At 34.1% G+C, this 19614-nt stretch overlaps 1 protein-coding gene across 3 annotated transcripts in view; it reads left to right on the top strand.

The window, feature by feature from the left end:
• LOC149078486 (sorting nexin-13-like) overlaps positions 1-19614 on the top strand; it is a 42367-nt gene that overhangs the window by 11875 nt on the left and 10878 nt on the right. For all 3 annotated transcript variants that reach the window (XM_089240600.1, XM_089240601.1, XM_089240602.1), the window contains 11 exons: positions 2414-2502; positions 4066-4149; positions 5672-5813; positions 6419-6531; positions 6650-6758; positions 7401-7456; positions 7556-7699; positions 8773-8877; positions 10360-10477; positions 11664-11695; positions 14325-14499. In XM_089240600.1, the coding sequence (XP_089096726.1) occupies positions 2414-2502; positions 4066-4149; positions 5672-5813; positions 6419-6531; positions 6650-6758; positions 7401-7456; positions 7556-7699; positions 8773-8877; positions 10360-10477; positions 11664-11695; positions 14325-14499 (1167 nt within the window). The remainder of the gene's footprint in view (positions 1-2413; positions 2503-4065; positions 4150-5671; positions 5814-6418; positions 6532-6649; positions 6759-7400; positions 7457-7555; positions 7700-8772; positions 8878-10359; positions 10478-11663; positions 11696-14324; positions 14500-19614) is intronic.

Below are 19614 nucleotides of genomic sequence, written 5' to 3'. Positions count from 1 at the left end.
ACCCCTATGAGAACTATTTGTTATAAACCCAAGACTCTGTCTCTCACTCACACACACATTAAAACTGACAACCTTTGGCCCTTATTAGTCCATTATAATGAGCTTCTACTGTACTTAAATGGTCAGATTTTGGTGCTAATGCATTTCAAACTTGTAAGCTGGAGTTTTCTCTCCCAAAAATAAAAATAATACATTTTACAAAAAATATTTTCCACAATAGGTAGCGGACATTATCTCGAGGCCAAAATACGCATCACTAACATCAAGAACTGGTGAATATGTGTCCCACTCATCTGTCACCTCCATGCACAAGTGCTCGCACCATCAAACTGGTTCATGACATAAGCTGAGGCATATGAAATCACACTGTACTACTCAGTGATAATAAATACACTGTAGATATATATATATTAATTAATTTAATATCTACTCTATAATATAAAATCACAAACTCGAAAAGGGCCTGTTGCTAACGAGTGACGGAAGTGGGTAAAGTTTTTGAGTGACGGAAATCTGTTACGTTTTTGTGTTACGGAAGTCGGTTACAATTTTGGGTCAAGTATTCATTTAACTCTAGCACATATTGGGACCCATTTGACCCATCGGGACCATGTTATGTGCATGTACCGAGAGGCTCCCATATCCTATAGCAGGGCCCTTAGGCTGGAATTTAGATGACGAGCCCCGAAACCAGCTTTTCAGGGTTCTCTGTGGTTAATTTATAGTGTGAAAAATCAAAAAGTGATAAGAATCGTTCTAGTCCTGTCAACCCTGCCCTTGGGGGGGGGGGGGGGATTTGTACGTATACCTTCATGGGAAGGTTAAAAGTTTTCATTTCCAGGGGCCCTTGATGGATCTCATTATTTTCTTGTTGCTTTAACGTTGAAAAATTTGCGATAGCGGAAGCACAAGATATATCCAGTCTGGGGGCTCCAAAAAATTTGCGAATTCGGTCACGGGTAGTTGCGTGGGTGGTCCTGGATTTTATTCGTTGGTAAAACGAATACAAATGAAAATATTTCATGACATTCGCACCGGGGGATGACCGACAAGCTTCCAAGTCAGGACCCCATGTTTACAGGTTTCATTTTGGGGGCCCTGGATGAATCTCATTCTTTTCTGTTGTAGAATTTGCAACAGTGAATGCTCGAAATAAAGTAAAGTATGCGAATTGGTGTCCCGGGTAATTGGTTGAGGCCCTCGATTTTATTCACTGGTAAAACGTATGCAAATGAAAATGTTTCATGGCACTCACAGCGGGATATGACTGACAAGCTTCCAAGTCACCAAGTTGGGGGCCCCCATGTTTACAGGTTTCATTTTGGGGGCCCTGGATGAATCTCATTATTTCCTGTTGTAGAATTTGCAACAGCGGATGCCTGAGATAAAGACAGTCTGTGGCCCCACTAACAGTATGCGAATTGGTGTCCCGGGTAATTGGTAGGGGACCCTGGATTTTATTCGTTGGTAAAACGAATACAAATGAAAATTTTTCATGGCACTCACAGTGGAGATGACCGACAAGCTTCCAAGTCGGGGGCCCCCATGTCTACAGGTTTCATTTTGGGGCTCTGGATGAATCTGATTCTTTTTGTTTTTTAACATTATACAATTTGCAACAGCGGAAGACCAAGATAAATCCAGTCTGGATTCCCCACTAAAAATCTGCATATTGTGTTCCCGCTACTGGATGTGGGGCCCTGGATTTTATTCGTTGCAAAATTGAAAAAAATGTAAAATTTTCGTGGCCCCTTACAGGGGTGTGCCCGACAAGCTTCCAGGTCAGTGCTCCATGGGAATGTTGATAGGTTCTAATTCGGGGCCCCTGGATGTATCTCATTGATTTTTGTTGTTTAACATTGTAAAATTTGCAACACATCGGTAGCCCGAGATATATCCAGTGTGGGCCCCACTAAAATTCAGCGAATTGAATCTTGGGCCCCAGTTTCTGGGGGTGCTTGATAAATCTCATTTGTTTTTTGTTGCTTTATCATTATTTTTATTAAAATTCGCTTCTTCAGTAAGCTGGTGCTTTCACACGTCTCTTTCCATAGCACGCTGATGAAGTGGGACGAAATAAACAAGATATGTTGTGAAGAGAAGTGGGGGGGGCGGCAGGGGGGCAGAGCCCCCTAGTATATATATATATATTTGTTCTCTAATAAATAGGTTTATACATATAAAAATTTACCAAGTAATCGCTAAGGTTAATTTATTTGACTGCATTTTCTTATTTATCCAACACATTTCTTATTTGTTTTCTAATTTCATTATATCTATTCTAGAAAATTTAAATTTTCCTGCATGTAGAATCCTTTTGAGGAGGAGATGAAATCTATGAAATGATTTTTCAGTTGAAAATGTCACATTTTTTCATCAATTAATTTTGCCCATTTTTTTACTCTCATTGCAGATTTTTTAAGTTGCTTCAGTGAGATGCTTTTGTACCTGCTTCTTCCGCCTGAAGACTATAAGTGTAGTATAATGCGTTGTTTGCTCAGGGTAATTTGATTCCAAGCAATTTTTTTCCTTTCTTTTTTTGTAGTAGTAGTTTGTTCATTGCATTTTATGGAAGTATTTCATAATTACATTCAAATGAACTGACTTTAAATGATATTTTGCTCTTGTTATATAGTCTAAAGAAACACTTGGAGATTTATGAGAGTTAGAAATATTAGTATCATATCAAAACTTGCTTAGAGTAACTTTGACCTTTGAAAACCAAACACACCCCGCTTCCCATCTCATTGAGATATCGAAGTGTTCTTGGAGGATGGGTGTGTCTGGAAATTTTATTAAATATCTTCAGAATAATAAATAAAAATATTACATATAGTTTGCACATATAAATTCACATATAATCAATGTTCGTCAATGGACGCATCATATTATATGGAGGGAGAAATTAAAAATCAACAGTAAAATCTACATCATAATCTTCTGAAAGTTCTTGATTCCGCTTAGAGTAACTGAAAAATCCTCAAACATTATGAACTATATATTGGAGTTCCATTGAACCTTGAATATTTTATTATTACTTTCAAGTTATTTTTTATATAATTTGAAAGATTTTCTACAATCTGTATTAATCTGATGAATTATAAGTAATGAGAGATCCAACAGTTTAGATGTTAATACACCAACTTTACAGCTTATGGGGGTCATATTTATCCCTGGATTACTGTTATGCATGTTATAACATATTAATTATAAGCAAAATCGATTTTTTGAGGTTCAAATATGAAAATTAAATATTTATACATAAATGCTCTTCAATAATTTGTTCCAGAACTGATGACAGGAGTTTAAATTTATGACTACCAAGGGAATATTTTTATAATGTGCATAATGGTGGCAGTGTAAAGTCCTCAAAGGCAGATTCATTTCTTGTAGATAACTTGGCAAGAACCAACCAGGCACGAAATATTGAAATTTTCTTGCTCATTAAAATGGGATGAGTAATGAATTTAAAAGTTCAAAACATTGTTAATTACCAAGGTATAATAACTATATACAGGGTGATTCAGAAAAGATGGGAAAAACTTTAAGAGATGGTAGTACACACAAAACCAAACAATTTTCATCAAAGGGGGAAAAAACACTTTTTATTCACTGTGATGCCGATTTGCATACGATTTCTTCTTCCTCAGGTTACATTTGCATGCATGGTGTTCTTTTTCCCCTGATAAATTTCTAATAGGAATTCCATTTTAACATCTGCAGAGCTGCCTTGGACCTTTGAATACCGGATTTCAAAGCTGTTTCAAAATGTGCTAGTGCATTCGCATTTCATGCTAGACCATGCATTTTCTTTGACAATTGTTTGTATTGGTGTGTAGTATCTCTTCTTAAAGTTCTCCCCATCTTTTCTGAATCGCCCTGTATAATTTCACAACTTCCCATCTGATATGTTAATATTGCTCTATAGCCCAAAATGGGCTACAATTTCTGCACCCATGAGAAAATCAGTGTTTCTAGACATATGTATGTTCTAAGAGAACTATTAATTTAGCATTATATACACAAATGTCAATTTATAAAATATATTAACTTTTTTTACCATAGGATCTTTTGACAAGCTCAGTACTCCATCCATCAATATCCTTCCTTTCTGATCCTGATTACATTAATCAAAATATTATATGGTTGGTAAGTCTTTTTTCACCTTGTTTAATTTCTTGTTTCTTTTGTAGTTGAAATTTCTTGAAATTCAGACAGAAATTATGAAATGATCCTATTTTAGGTGCTTTATGAGAAAAGCAGTGAAAGGTGGTAGCTGTCAAGGGATAGATTTAGAAAATATTATTTTCATTATTTATGAAGAGAATGTGATGAATTACAAGAGAAATGATGTGAATTACAAGAGAATGTGATGGTGAAATTCGATGGAAGTGATGGTGTATATTATGTATAAAATCGATAACTGTTGTACAATTCATAGTGTTTGATGGGAGGTTGTTCCAATTGGTTACTGTTTGAGGAAAAAAACTAAATTTTGAAACAGTCTGTGGATGCCATTGGAAAGGTGTGAAGTTGGGTTAGAATATGGGGAAGTGTCGATATGAAAAACTCTTGGAGGATTTTGAAAAATAAGTTTAATCAAGAGATTTAATCATTAGAGGATATCTATGGTTGGAAAGCAGCTGGATATTGAGCTAGTGCTTATGTTCAGTAACGGAAGCGGAGGAAGACCGACCATATGGGTGGATCCTAGATTTCACAGGCATATAAGAGTACTAGAAGAGAGAGGGATATAGGTTTAGAAGCATTAGCGGAGGAAGACCGACTATATGGGTGGATCCTAGATTTCACAGGCATATAAGAGTACTAGAAGAGAGAGGGAAATAGGTTTAGAAGCAGACATATCTCAGGTGACAGGAGGAGTTTTTAATATTTCGACAAAGAGAAAAAGATTTTTGGAGACACGAAAGGCACGTAATTGACATGAAAGTTCCTATGGAGGTCAGCAGAAATAATTACACCCAGATATTTATAATGAGGAACCTTTGTGATTATAGAGTTATTGATAAAGTAAGGAAATTCAATGGGAAATCTTTTGTAAGTTAGTTTCATAAAAACTGTTTTTAATGTAGCAGTTTCATAAAAACATTCTCAATTCATTAGTCCATGCCACAAATATTATTAGTGTAATGCATTTGCCGCTATGGTGGTCGAGTGGTTATAGTGACGGACTCGCGATGCGAGGATCCGGGTTCGAACCCCACAGTGGTGGTTGGCTGAAGTTGGTTTTCTGTGGTTCACAACTTCAAGGCGCAAATGCGAGCCGATCTCCCCGTTAAAAAGTCTCGCCACAGAGAGCAACAGTCCGACAACGATAAATCATTCAATCATAACACTTCACTCATAGTTAGAAAAATTGGTGGCAGATGGCAGCACTACACATAACAAGCATTACAGAGAAACAAAAAAAACTTCGTCAGGTTTCACTATACGTACACGCACATTCCCGCATGTACCGATTCGTTGGGGTTTTGTTATTGATGTATCCAATTTTTGTTTTGTACATTTTAATCTGTTTAGATTAAAACTAAGACTCAATCTCTCTAAAACACTGTTTTTTTATAAATATTCCAAATTTAAAAATTAAAAACTGGATTTAAATTTATTGATCATGGAATTTTATTTTTCTGGTAATTTAAAAACATTGCAGTGTAAAGATTACCCGCTGTCCAAAAGAGCATTTTTGACTGTGATACGAAGGACTGATTCCATAGATGAGCTTGATGCAGTTATGGAAATAGCAAAACATGAAACAAAGGTCCATAAATCAAAAGATACTGCTGATAAAAGTGGTAAGCATATGTGTGATGTTTCTCAATAGTCAAAATTTATTTTTACTTATGGCAGTATTTTCCAACTTTTCTAACACAGACGACTATTAAAATGACTGGACCATTATAATCGCTAACTTACAGCATGTTGGACTAATCTTTCATTTAGCATTATTCAAATACTACTAATATTTGTGACATACAATCAAATAATTTTCATTTCAATTATAATTGAATTCTCCAGTCTGTTTGTGCTGCACCTATTCCATATTTACAGACCATAGATTGAAAAATTCAGACTTACTATGTATAGATAATAATACTGTAAAACCCTCTCTTAATGAGCACATCTTTTTTTTTTTTTTTTTTTTGCGGATAAATAATTTCCCCATATATAATAAAAGTATGCTTTTAAAACTCCTATTAACTATTACCCCTCTTTTATTTTGATTTTTTTTTTGTCCCGCCTGTGCCCGCAAAAGAGAAGTTTCACTGTATATATATATAAAAGGACGATTTCTTTTTGACAGTGCTAAACAATATTATATGATACAAGCATTTCCATATCATCAATATAGTCCTTATATTTTGAAATTTATTTATTTATAGTTTTTCTTATTTTTCAGATGCTCAGATGTACATTGAAAGTATAAAATTTGTCTGCACCCTTGCAAATCATAGGCACCAGAAGTTGTTGAGTCTTTACAGTGAAGGAGAAACAGATTCAGTGGACTCTGTGGTATTACTCATTTGATATTTTTCCCAGAATCCTGAATTATAAGTATCTAACTATCTCTATTGTAATTATGAAAATCCATTAAATTTTTTTTTTAATTGTAATTAATTTGTACTTTGAGGATGCCGACTGGGAAGCTTTTGCCGAAGAATCCGGTGTCAACAATAAGCTTTTAACTCTTCCTTTTGATATTGTTCTGAACAACAACATTGGGTTACATTATTTTACAGGTAAGTCAATATTAGTCTACTTGAATTATGTGCATACAATATCCTGATTCTGAGTGAAATTTTTAAAGGTGGTTATACTGGGTCAGTTTTTGCTGTAAGGAAATGATTTGTATCAAAAAAATTTCCATACAATGATACCTCAGCTAATGAAAATGATTCAATCTGAAATCACTTTCATTAGTGGAAATCTTTGTAAGCCGAAATGAGATTTCCCATAGGCTTCTATGGAGAATCATTTGATTCATTCTGGGTTCTGTCCAAAATTTAAAGATTAAGTTTTTAAAACACCAAGCAATACTATAAAAAGAGAAAAAAAACTGATCAAAGGCTATAATGCACAGCAAAATTGGGTAAATTAGAATTTACTGGAAGGTGGGAGATATTGAATCATGCAGTATCATGCAGAAAAATCATGAAAAATCTTCAGCCAAAAAATTCATAAGCCGAGCCATTCATTAGCCGAGGTATCACTATTTGTTCATCATTATTGTTGTCAGAAATTTTTAATCATATCCACATCAAATGCAGATAAAATCTTTATATTCCATTCATAATAGACAAGTTTGTAAATCCTTTTTCATTTATATATTTTCACCCTTTTCATTTTCAAACAATAATTCACCCTTTAAATTCTACTTTCAGAATTCATGACATCAGTCAATGCTCAAGGTTATGTTTTTTTTTATCACAACATTGAGGTGACTTTTTTTTTCATTCCTGTTTTTGTTGCATTTGATTATAACCATTTCTCTTCCCCCACTTATTTCATAGGCCTTAAAATTTTTTGTCCCTCTCAGGCATTTAGAGCAACTGCAGAATCACTGCTAGCAGAGGAAGAACAGGAAAAAGAACTGTGCAATACAACTCTGTCTGAAGATGGCAAGATTGAGAGACTTAGAGAATTTGCTATGCAAATATTTGACACTTATTTGGGTGAAAATGTAATAAGAGATGGAATTATTATATTCCTTTTTTGCTTTTATTAAAATTATATGTAAAAGATATGTATGTATTCTTTTGCATATCCAAATGCTAAGCATAAGCTGCATATAGCATAAGTGGATACAAGCTCTTCAAACAAAGAGAATTACAGAGGAAGAATATATAGTGAACAGAGGGGCAATTGTCTACCTCTGCTCTTCTATCTATGCTACTAATACACTAATAATATATTAGCACATAATTGCGCTAATCCCAGCACATGTGTACCGGATTACTGGAAGTTATATGAAAAAGCCCTTTTAAATAATATAAACTTCTGCTCACAGAACAGACATGCAGTCACATTTTTTCTTTTCTATGCTAAAAAAACCCTGCTTAAAAACGTTGGTTTACTGGATGGGCCGGAATAGTGCATGGTTGGATTATCGAAAGTCTACATTTTTAGTGGGGAGGGGGGTACAGATAGTTGCAACATCAATGCACAAAATATCCATAACGCTGATAACATGAATACGTTAGGGCCCCAAAAAAGCATACGCATACACACTTCCAGATTTACCAACTCGTCAGAAATTCCTCCAAGAAATGTTTACGAGGTTCATTTTTGTTTAAATATTAGTAGTTGGGGTCCATCTCTGCCCTCTCGCTTATGTCACTTATACACATATTTACTATTTAGTGGTGGTGGGAAGCAATCACCTTTCTTCAACATCCATCTACTGATTGTAGGATTTTTTTTTCTCAATGCAGCAGAATTCACGTGTGAATTATACACAGGTAGGATATATGCCATGAGAAACCAGAGATTATGGTTGTTGTTTTTTTTAATTTATGCTTAATTATCTAACCAAATCACCACCACATTGAGAATAAGAAAAAATAAAGATATACCCCTTTCTCTTAATTTGAGGAAATCCTGCATGTGCCCACATGCCACTATACATTCACAAAATTGTTAATTTTTTCAGCTTCTGTCACAAAAAGAATTTTATTGTAAGATTGTCTAATGGCAGGTATATTCACGATAATTCGATTAGATTGTTATTTCTTGCATTCTTTCTGTGTCTCATAGGCCACTCTCGTTGTTGAACTAGATGAACTACTTGTGAAGAAACTGCAATCTAGATTAAAAACGGAGAGGCTGCAGGAAAATTTCTTTGATGAGGTCCAATGCAAAGTAAGTATCATAATAACTAACTATTATAAATAATTACTAATAAACTTGCTAGTAGTGTTGTATAAGAAAAACTGAATGAGCATGAAATATGTGTATTAAATTTAACTTCATTTTAATATCAATCCCTCTTTTAGTCATATTTTATAAGGATTGATAAACGGGTATTGAAGAAATATTTTCAATTTTGTGGGAGCATTGTTCCCTCCCCCCCACTCCAATCTTATTAGGTTCTTAACCAGTCATCTGGCTATGACAATAGCACCTCATGCTGATTTTTTGGTCGATATTTGTATTCAGAAAACTAATTAGTAATTACTTCAATTTTTATATATTTTTTCTCTTTGATTTTAAAAAATAGCAATGAATATGGTGAACTCAGTTTCAATATGCAGTTAATTCATGATAGCTCGAATATCTGTTTAAGTCTAAGTTTTCACTCAGCCCTAGAACTTTTTCATATTTCACAGTGTTAGAATTTTCCCCTAACTCAAAAGTTTTCTTCTTGTAAGTTCAAGTTTTCAGGAATGAGAGAAATTTAAAAAATAGCATTTAGCAATATGATTTAACCATAGAATTTATCATTTAGCAATATGATTTAACCATAGAATTTATCATTTAGCAATATAATTTATCATTTAGCAATATAATTTATCATTTAGCAATATAATTTATCATTTAGCAATATAATTTATCATTTAGCAATATAATTTATCATTTAGCAATATAATTTATCATTTAGCAATATAATTTATCATTTAGCAATATAATTTATCATTTAGCAATATAATTTATCATTTAATAATTTAGCAATAAAATGTGTAGTAATATAATAAAGCATTTAGCAATAGTATGTAGCAGTTCATTTGTCTGCTTGCAGAAAGTAAAGAGCTTTCTGCAAAAAGATTGAGACAATTTTTTAAAAAATCACCATATTTTTTGACAAAAAAATCTTGTATACAATTCATTTATAATTTGTTTCATTTGTATGAGTATCATGTATGTGTCTGTTTCTATTATGCAGTATATGTGTGACTTGTTTATTTCTGAGTATCCTCATTCAATAATTAAATATGATTAGATTAAAAATTATGTTTTCAAATATTTTCATCTCCATAGTTTGACATGTTTTAATAATACAATAATTGTAAATACCACTGTTATTCTAATAAATCTTTCTTTTTCCAACTCTGAAATCTGAGTTTTTGACAAGTTGAACTAGCAATAACTCTTGAAGTTCTTTTGTCAGCCACTGGACATTTGACTGGATCTGACATCATCAAGATTTGACGATATTCATGAAATATTTTAATCAAAAAATATTTTATGGGCTTCAATTTCCAAAAAAGGGGATGAGAAGAAATTAATCGGCCAGATGACTGGTTAAGGGTTTCTCATATGATTTCATATATGCATTATCAATCAAATATTATATTAAAAAGAATTTGATTGGATTAATTTTATACTGATGTGCTGTTTTTCTAGATTTTTGACATCATGAATGAACAGTATTTTTCCACAGAGTTTAAAGTTTCTACACATTATGTGAAGTTATTAGCAGAATTAGAATTGCTTCCAGATCTATCTCATCAAGATGATAATAGTGAGTTTTGATGTTAGCTTTACATTTAGTTTTAATCCTTTAGTAAAGATTCGTTTTGCCAGAGAAAAAAATCATGTGTCGTTATTACAACATTATTGGTTATGCTGTGATATATGCAATACTTTTAACAGACTTTGACAAAACATTTGAACAATTTGTAAAAAAATATCCTATTTGGAAGCTATAACTGTACGATATAATACTATTTTGTTTCAAATAATTTTTTTTTTTAATTTTTAACTGAAATTGTGCTAGTAGAATGAATGAAATTAGAATTTCAGTAGATTTCAAAGCTTATGTTATTGAATGTATATATTCAATAAACCATAGAAAATGTATTGTTTGAGTTGGGACCACAATTATGTACCATTAGGCTATTCACTACCATGCAAATATATTGGCTGCTGTGATCTTATTGTCCTGTATAATTTTTCTTTATGTTTGAGTACATACAGGGTGCATACTAAAATTACTGGCAAACCGTTGATCTTATAGGCATACTTTCAATTAGACTAAATATCCAAATTATGTTTGAACCTCAGATACATCATTCATATTGCAAGGGGTTGTGTAGTTATTAAAATAAAATAACTAACTTCTTATATGGACACCCTGTGCTCAAAAACCCAGTTAGAAAGTTGTTGGTCTGTGTCTCTCGGGGCCAACAAAAAAAATTCCACATTTCTAAGTGAATTTTTTGCTGATATATCAGAATTCAAAAAATGGAGAAAAATTGGGATAGAACATCAAAAACTGTCTGAAAATTATTTTCCCCCTTATTTATGTCCCCCATAATTTTTCTACATTTTTTAATTCAAATATCTCAGCAAATATTGCACTTATAAAAGTGGATTTTATTTTTTTTTTTTTGGCCTTAGGAGAGACTGACCAGCAACTTCCTAATTTTGTTTTTGAGCATAGGGTGTCTGTATAAAAAGTTAGTTATTTTATTTTCATAGCTATACAACCCCTTGCAATATGAATGATGGATCCGAGATCCACACGGTATTTAGATACTTTTTCTAACATACTGTCTCTTGGATCAATGGTTCTCCAGTAATTTTCAGTTTGATGAGTTAACTATGCACCATGTATAACCACATGGTAAATTCCTGTACATAAAAGGTGTATATTTTCAATTCTATTTTATTGTCATAAATGTGGCTCTTATTACTTTATTTTCCAGTCACTTCTGATAAATGTGAAAAAATAGAAAAGGTTAGTTCTTTTTCCATGTATTTTATTCTCTAAGTCAGTGCTTTTTCATAAAATTCATTTATTTTTAATTCTTTAAAGAATTAATTTAAGTGAAAACAATTTATGATCTGTTTGATATTAATTAATTTGAATTTTTTTTCTAGTTATTTATGATTAAATTTATTCAAACACCAATAATTCAAATAAATTTTTGCCTGTCATAAATAATCGTTTTTGCTCTGTTAAGAAGATAATATTCAGAGTTGCACCGTTTATCTTGAAAGCTTACATGGCTAAATTGCTTTCCTTCACATTTTTTTCCCTTTTAATCAATGTACAGTAAAATCCCTCTTTTATGGACACTGTTGGGGCAAAAACAAATCCTTCATAAAAGATGAGCGACCTTATCTGAGGGGATTGTTATTGAAAATGTAAATGAAAAAAAAGCATAGTTATTATTATTTCTTTTGGCTGTCAATCAGAAGGTTTATGGGAGGTTTTGCTGTATTTTTCTTGTTCATATTATTTTTACACCAAAACCTTTATATTTTGAATCAAAAATTATAACTTAAACTATAATTATTCAAGTATAACCATGTTCTCCTGGAACTATTTAAAAAAGAAGTCATTGTATCCTCTTCATACTTGAGCTAAAACTGGCTGTTAAAAAAATGCCCTTTAATAAGAAAAAGAAAATTATAACTAATTAATTTGGGTTGGCATCTTTAGGAGGACCAACTCCTTATTGCTTTGATTCCCGACTACCCCCATTAGCTTCAGGTCATCCGTAAATCCGTAAATTTGCTAACAATCCTATCGGGGGGGAAGGGGTATCGATCAGACCAATGGAGCATGAGGTTTAGCATTGACAAGTGTATAGTCACTCATTTTGGTTCAAACAAACCATATTTCTCTTACAAGTTAAATGGTGTCACTATCCCAGATGTAACTATGTTCACCGATTTGGGAATTCTCGTTGATAAGCGGCTTTGGTTTTCTGAACATTGTTCATTGGTAGTCAATAAAGCGATTGGAATGCTCGGTTTCATTTTCAAAAAAGTCTCTTCATTCTAGTCATTCTTCTGCTTTTCCGAGGCTTAGTTCATCCTGGACTGGAGTATGCTGTAAGGTTTTGGAAGCCATACCTACAGACGGACATAGACTTCGGTGAAGGGGTGCAGAGAAGAGCTATATGTGTCCTTGTTGGCACTACAGGGCTTGAGTTATGAAGAGAGACTTCATTTTTTGAAGATTTTACATTGGAAGAATGCAGGTGTCGGAAGGACATGATCAAAGTGTTGAAAATTTTAAATGGGGTTGATAGAATGGACTATGAATTATTAATAGGCCATGAATCAACTGCTTTGACAAGGGGAGACCAGTATCGATGAGTAAGAGGCAATTCTAGGTTATGGTGTTACATGTAGTTTTTCTCTAATGGGTTAATAAATGGAATAGCTTATCCCCAGAGGTAGTAAATTCTAACAAAATTGGAACATTTAAAAAATAAATACAATAAAGGTATTGGGTAAATCGAGAAGCTATTCATACTTAGAATAATACAACCATAAATATTTTTTATGGGCATTGTATAATATTTTATGTATATATAGATTTTATAATTGCTTTTTATTTAATTGGGTTGCTGTATTTTAGAAATATACGACATCCATATTTGTTATGGGCATTCTTTTTCTCAGCCACCTTATTGGGCATTTTGCCTGTTGTGACCTTGTATTTGTATTCGAGTCTTTGATATACATATCACACACCAGCAAGCATAATGTCACAGCCCAAAAAACCTGAAATTGCATAATAATAAAAATAAGCTCCACTTTCCAATACCAGAACTGTATAATGGCTGTATACCAGAACAAAACTTTTCCTGCTTAGCTGCAGTTTTGTTGTTACAAGAATGTCAATATTGCTTACTTGTAGAGAAAAAATATATTGTTTTGAACATGGAATTAACTCAAATTCATGAATTTTTGAGTTGTGACATTATTCTAGCTCTGATAATCCTCATTTTGAAAAAAAGGTTTTGCTAGAATTTTCCATGTTAAAAATTTTATAATTTCACAGTGTAGTGACAAACTATTGAATCTTAGACAGTTTTCTTTTAACAGTTTAGATTGCATTTCTCTAAGTCCAAAAATTGTTGAAAATTTACTTACACCATTCTGACTTTAACACCCCTCCCCCACATGTAAACTCCTGGAGCGAAGAGATTACAGCATCATTGCCTTGTTTTATCAGCACTGGAAGGACTATAGGTAATAAATTTTTAAAAACTCTGCAAAGCAACCTTGATTTTGATTGGCTCTTCTATTTGGGAATTAGAAATTTTCATGACATTGAAGGGATAACTGCTGATAGATCTGGTAAATCGGCTTTACTTGATATCTAAGATTCAAAAAATTGTTAATCAAGGAAAATTTAGGTGCCATAAACTATCAAAAGTTTGTTATGTGATAAATGTTGTACTTCCATTCAATTAGCTTCCATCAGTGTAGCTTCATTGCTCATTCCTATCTACCGTAATTTTATTTTCCTCATTTCCCACTGGAGTAGAGATAGGCAAGCTCTACTCGATTTATCAAGTACTATATTATGTGATTTCTTATACTTTCTGTTTGAAACTCTTTTGCAGTTTGATTTCCCTCAAGCCATGACAGCTCCAGTTCCGGAGCAAGATATCGTTATAACTGAGCTTCTCGGGACGGAGTTGCGTAATTCTGAGTTTTGTTTTCCCGAGGCAGCTGGTCTTGATGATTTTGAAGAAGACAATGGGGAAGGAATTCTTACTGCTGAAATATATAACACGGGTGAGTTTTATTAGGCCTTGTTATTCTTTTCCATCTTCATGCAAATATTTTTCATTTGCTCCATAATAAATTTTATCTTTTGTTGTCACATTTTTAATATTATAAATATCTGAATGAAAAAGTGGTTTGAATAGCATTAATCTAATGGCAAATGTTTTTTCTTCTATTTTTCCATGAGACAGCACAATAAAATAATTATATTTCTGTCAGACCCCGACACAACCCGGGCTCTGTCCCTTCTGGGATGTAAGCCCTTTACTTCATAGTTAGGTATAGTTATATTTCTAGCATATGGCTCATTTCTTTCAATTTCATGTTAAAAAAGTTTTAATAAATTTAAGTTGTCAGTTTGAAAATAGGAAAACCGCTTGGTAACAAATGAATCCAATCTTATTAGTAGGCAAATTACTACCAGCAACCCTACTAATATTATGAAAACAATAAAGGTACATCATTCTCAATAATAAAATAAATTTTTGGCATAATTTGTTTCATTGCAAAAAATAGAACTGAAAAATATAGGAAAGTTGTTGTTTTTTTCAAATTTTAAGATCTAGTTTTTGGATTTATTCTTTTCTTTGAACTGGCGATTTAAATATGTACAGCATTATTGAGCATGTGTATTGCCTTTTCATACAACCATATTTTGTTTGTAATTTTATATTTATAATTATAGTCAAGCCTTGTTAATGTGAAACTGAAGATTCCTCCAAAGTTTTTCATGATAACCAATAAGCAATGGCAGAAAAAGAATTTGACATTCCATTTGTATCAGTCTGAAATTTAATATGGTGTAAATTTATATACATACTAGGGCCCCCCCCCCAACTCCTCCAATGGAGCTAACTACTTGTCACATCTTCTTTAATTATAAAGCAAAATATTCCACAGGGACTGCAAATACCTGCGAAAAAGTTATTCATTGCCAGTTTCCCTTTCTGATTTCGATAAGCAATGCACTGCCATCGTAAATACAACAGAATACTCGATGCACCGCAATACATATGTGATACACCACGATAGGCAATACAGCACAATAAGTAATGCACCACTATATGCAATGCACCACCATATCAGCAATACAGCAAATTAAGTAGTGATTCACAACATACGGTCGCATCACGCAAAGCACCACTATCAGCAATAAAGCACAATACTCAATCCACCACTATATGCAGTGCACCACAATACAGCACAAAACGCAATGTACCACCACATCGGCAATGCAGCAATAAGCAATGCACCACTATATGTAATGCACCAACATCAGCAATACTGCAAAATAAGTAGTGTACCATGATAAGGAATGCAGCGCAATACACGATGCATCGCAATAGGCAAAGTACCATAATATGTACCACAATACACCGTAAGCACTGCATTACAATATGCAATACAGCACAATATGCAATGCACCACCATACGCAATGCATCGCATTGAACAAATCACAATAATATGCAATGCACCACAATACACAATAAGCACTGCATTGCAATAAGCAATACAGCACGCGATGCACTACAATATGGAACGCACCACTTACAGCACACGATGCACTACAATATGCAATGCATTACAATCAGTAATGCACCACGATTTGCCGTGCACCACAATAAGCAATACGGTATAATATGCAATCCATCACAATACGCAAACGTGATGTATCACATCAAGCAAAGCAGAATAATACGCAATGCACCTCGATACGCAATAAGAACTGCATTACAATGTGCATTACACTACAATAAGCAATGCAACATGTTATTCACTACAGTACATAATGCATAACAGTACAAATCAACAACCAGAAAAATCAGCAATGCACTGCAATCAGCGAAACATTGCAATAAGCAATTTACCACAATACGCAATACAGACTGCATCTGACTGTTTTATAATAACCAATACAGCATGTGATGCACTAAAATCAACATTGTATTGGCAGTGCACCACAATAAGTAATACAGCACAATAGCAATACCCACTGCATTAGATTAAGCAATACACTACAATACGCAATGCATTACAATAAGCAATACAGCACAATACGCAATGTATTGCAATAAGCAATACAGCACAATACACACTATGTACCACAATACGGAATAAGCACTGCATTATAATAAGCAATACAGCATGCAATGCACTACAATATGCAATGCACTATATTGCAGTGCACTACAAGAAGGCCTACAGCACAATAAGCAGTAGACACGGCACATTATAATAAGCAATACCGAACACGATATACTACGTAATGCATATAATACGCAATGCAACACAATCAGCAGTGCACCACAATACACAATGCAACACAATCAGCAGTACACCACAATACGTAATGTACCATACAATGCGCATACTGCATTCATGCATAAAAATACACAATGCACCATATTGCAGTGCACCACAATAAGCAGTAGGCACGACATTATAATAAGCAATACGGCACACGATGTACGTACAACACACAATGTAGCACAAAATGCAATAAGTACTGCATTATAATAAGCAATACGCGATGCACTACAACACGTAATGCATAACAATATGCAATACACATCATAATAAGCAATACAGCTCAATACACAATAAAGCACTATACATCGCAATACACAATAAAGCACTATACATCGCAATAAGCACCACAATACGCCATAACAACTGAAACAAAATAAGCAAGTGATACACTACACTACAATCAGCAATGCACTATAATCAGTGACGCACAACTATTTGCAGTACACCACAATAAGCAATACAGCCCAATACGCAATGCGCCACAATACGCAATAAGCACTGCATTGCAATGGTAAATACAATACGCAATGCATTAGAATCAGTAATGCACCACAATTTGCCTTGCACCACAATAAGCAATACGGTATAATATGCAATCCACCACAATACGCAAACGTGATGTATCACATCAAGCAAAGCAGAATAATACGCAATGCACCTCGATACGCAATAAGAACTGCATTACAATGTGCATTACACTACAATAAGCAATGCAACATGTTATTCACTACAGTACATAATGCATAACAGTACAAATCAACAACCAGAAAAATCAGCAATGCACTGCAATCAGCGAAACATTGCAATAAGCAATTTACCACAATACGCAATACAGACTGCATCTGACTGCATTATAATAAGCAATACAGCATGTGATGCACTAAAATCAACATTGTATTGGCAGTGCACCACAATAAATAATACAGCACAATAGCAATACCCACTGCATTAGATTAAGCAATACACTACAATACGCAATGCATTACAATAAGCAATACAGCACAATACGCAATGTATTGCAATAAGCAATACAGCACAATACACAATGTACCACAATACGGAATAAGCACTGCATTATAATAAGAAATACAGCATGCAATGCACTGCAATACGCAATGCACTATATTGCAGTGCACTACAAGAAGGCCTACAGCACAATAAGCAGTAGACATGGCACATTATAATAAGCAATACCGAACACAATATACTACGTAATGCATATAATACACAATGCAACACAATCAGCAGTGCACCACAATACGCAATGCAACACAATCAGCAGTACACCACAATACGCAATGCAACACAATCAGCAGTACACCACAATACGCAATGCAACACAATCAGCAGTACACCACAATACGTAATGTACCATACAATGCGCATACTGCATTCATGCATAACAATACGCAATGCACCACATTCACCATATTGCAGTGCACCACAATAAGCAGTAGGCACGACATTATAATAAGCAATACAGCACACGATGTACGTACAACACACAATGTAGCACAAAATGCAATACACAATACGTACTGCATTATAATAAGCAATACGCGATGCACTACAACACGTAATGCATAACAATACGCAATACGCGATGCACTACAACACGTAATGCATAACAATACGCAATACACATCATAATAAGCAATACAGCTCAATACACAATAAAGCACTATGCATCGCAATAAGCACCACAATACGCCATAACAACTGAAACAAAATAAGCAAACGATACACTATAATCAGCAATGCACTATAATCAGTGATGCACAACTATTTGCAGTACACCACAATAAGCAGTACACCACAATAAGCAATACAGCCCAATACGCAATGCGCCACAATAAGCACTGCATTGCAATGGGAAATACAGTACGCGATACACTATAATGCATAACAATTAGCAATGCACCAAAATAAGCAATACAACACGCGATGCACCACAATACATATAACTATATGCAATACAGTACAATACACGATGCATCACATGAGCAAATAACCATAATAAGCAATGCATTAGAATAAGCAATACAGCATGCGATGCATTACAATACGCAATGCACTAAAAATAGCAATGTAATAGCTATTTACATTGCCCCGCAATACAGCATAAAACGTAATGCACCAAAATACGCAATGTTTTGCAATAAACGAAGCACCATAATATACGCAAAAAGTACTGTGTTACAGTAAGCAATATATCATGTGATGCGCTGCAATGCGCCACAATAAGCAATACAGCATAATATGCAATGCTACACCATCAACGATTCGGTGCAATAAGCAATGCAGCACAATAAGTTGTGCAGCCTTATATTAAGGACACCACAAAAAAACAATGCACCACTATATTAGGGTGCCACATTAAGCAATACAGCAAAATACTTAATGCACCTCCATCGGCAATACAGGACAGTGCTTATTGCACTGCCATCAGCAATACACCACAATAATTAGTGCACCACCATATTAGGGTACCACATTAAGCAATACAGCACAATACTTAATGCAGCTCCATAGGCAATACAGGACAGTGCTTATTGCACTACCATCTGCAATACAGCACAATAATTAGTGCACCACCATATTCAAAATACCGCAATAAGCAATGCATCACTATATTCAGTGCACCACAATAAGCAAAACAACACAATGCGTAATCTACCCCCCATCGGCAATACAGCACAATAACAAATACACCACCACCGTAGGCAATACAGCACAATAAGCGATGCACCACAATATGCGGTGCACACAATACGCAATGAACCATACACCATAAGCACTGCATTAGCATAAGC

The sequence above is a fragment of the Pholcus phalangioides genome, unplaced genomic scaffold (assembly GCF_987345545.1).
Source record: "Pholcus phalangioides strain wild (caught in Gottingen) unplaced genomic scaffold, Ppha-v1.0 ptg000013l_1, whole genome shotgun sequence".
NCBI lineage: Eukaryota > Metazoa > Arthropoda > Arachnida > Araneae > Pholcidae > Pholcus > Pholcus phalangioides.
The sequence above is the reverse complement of the archived record's forward strand: the minus strand, read 5'-3'. Positions and strand labels throughout refer to the sequence as shown.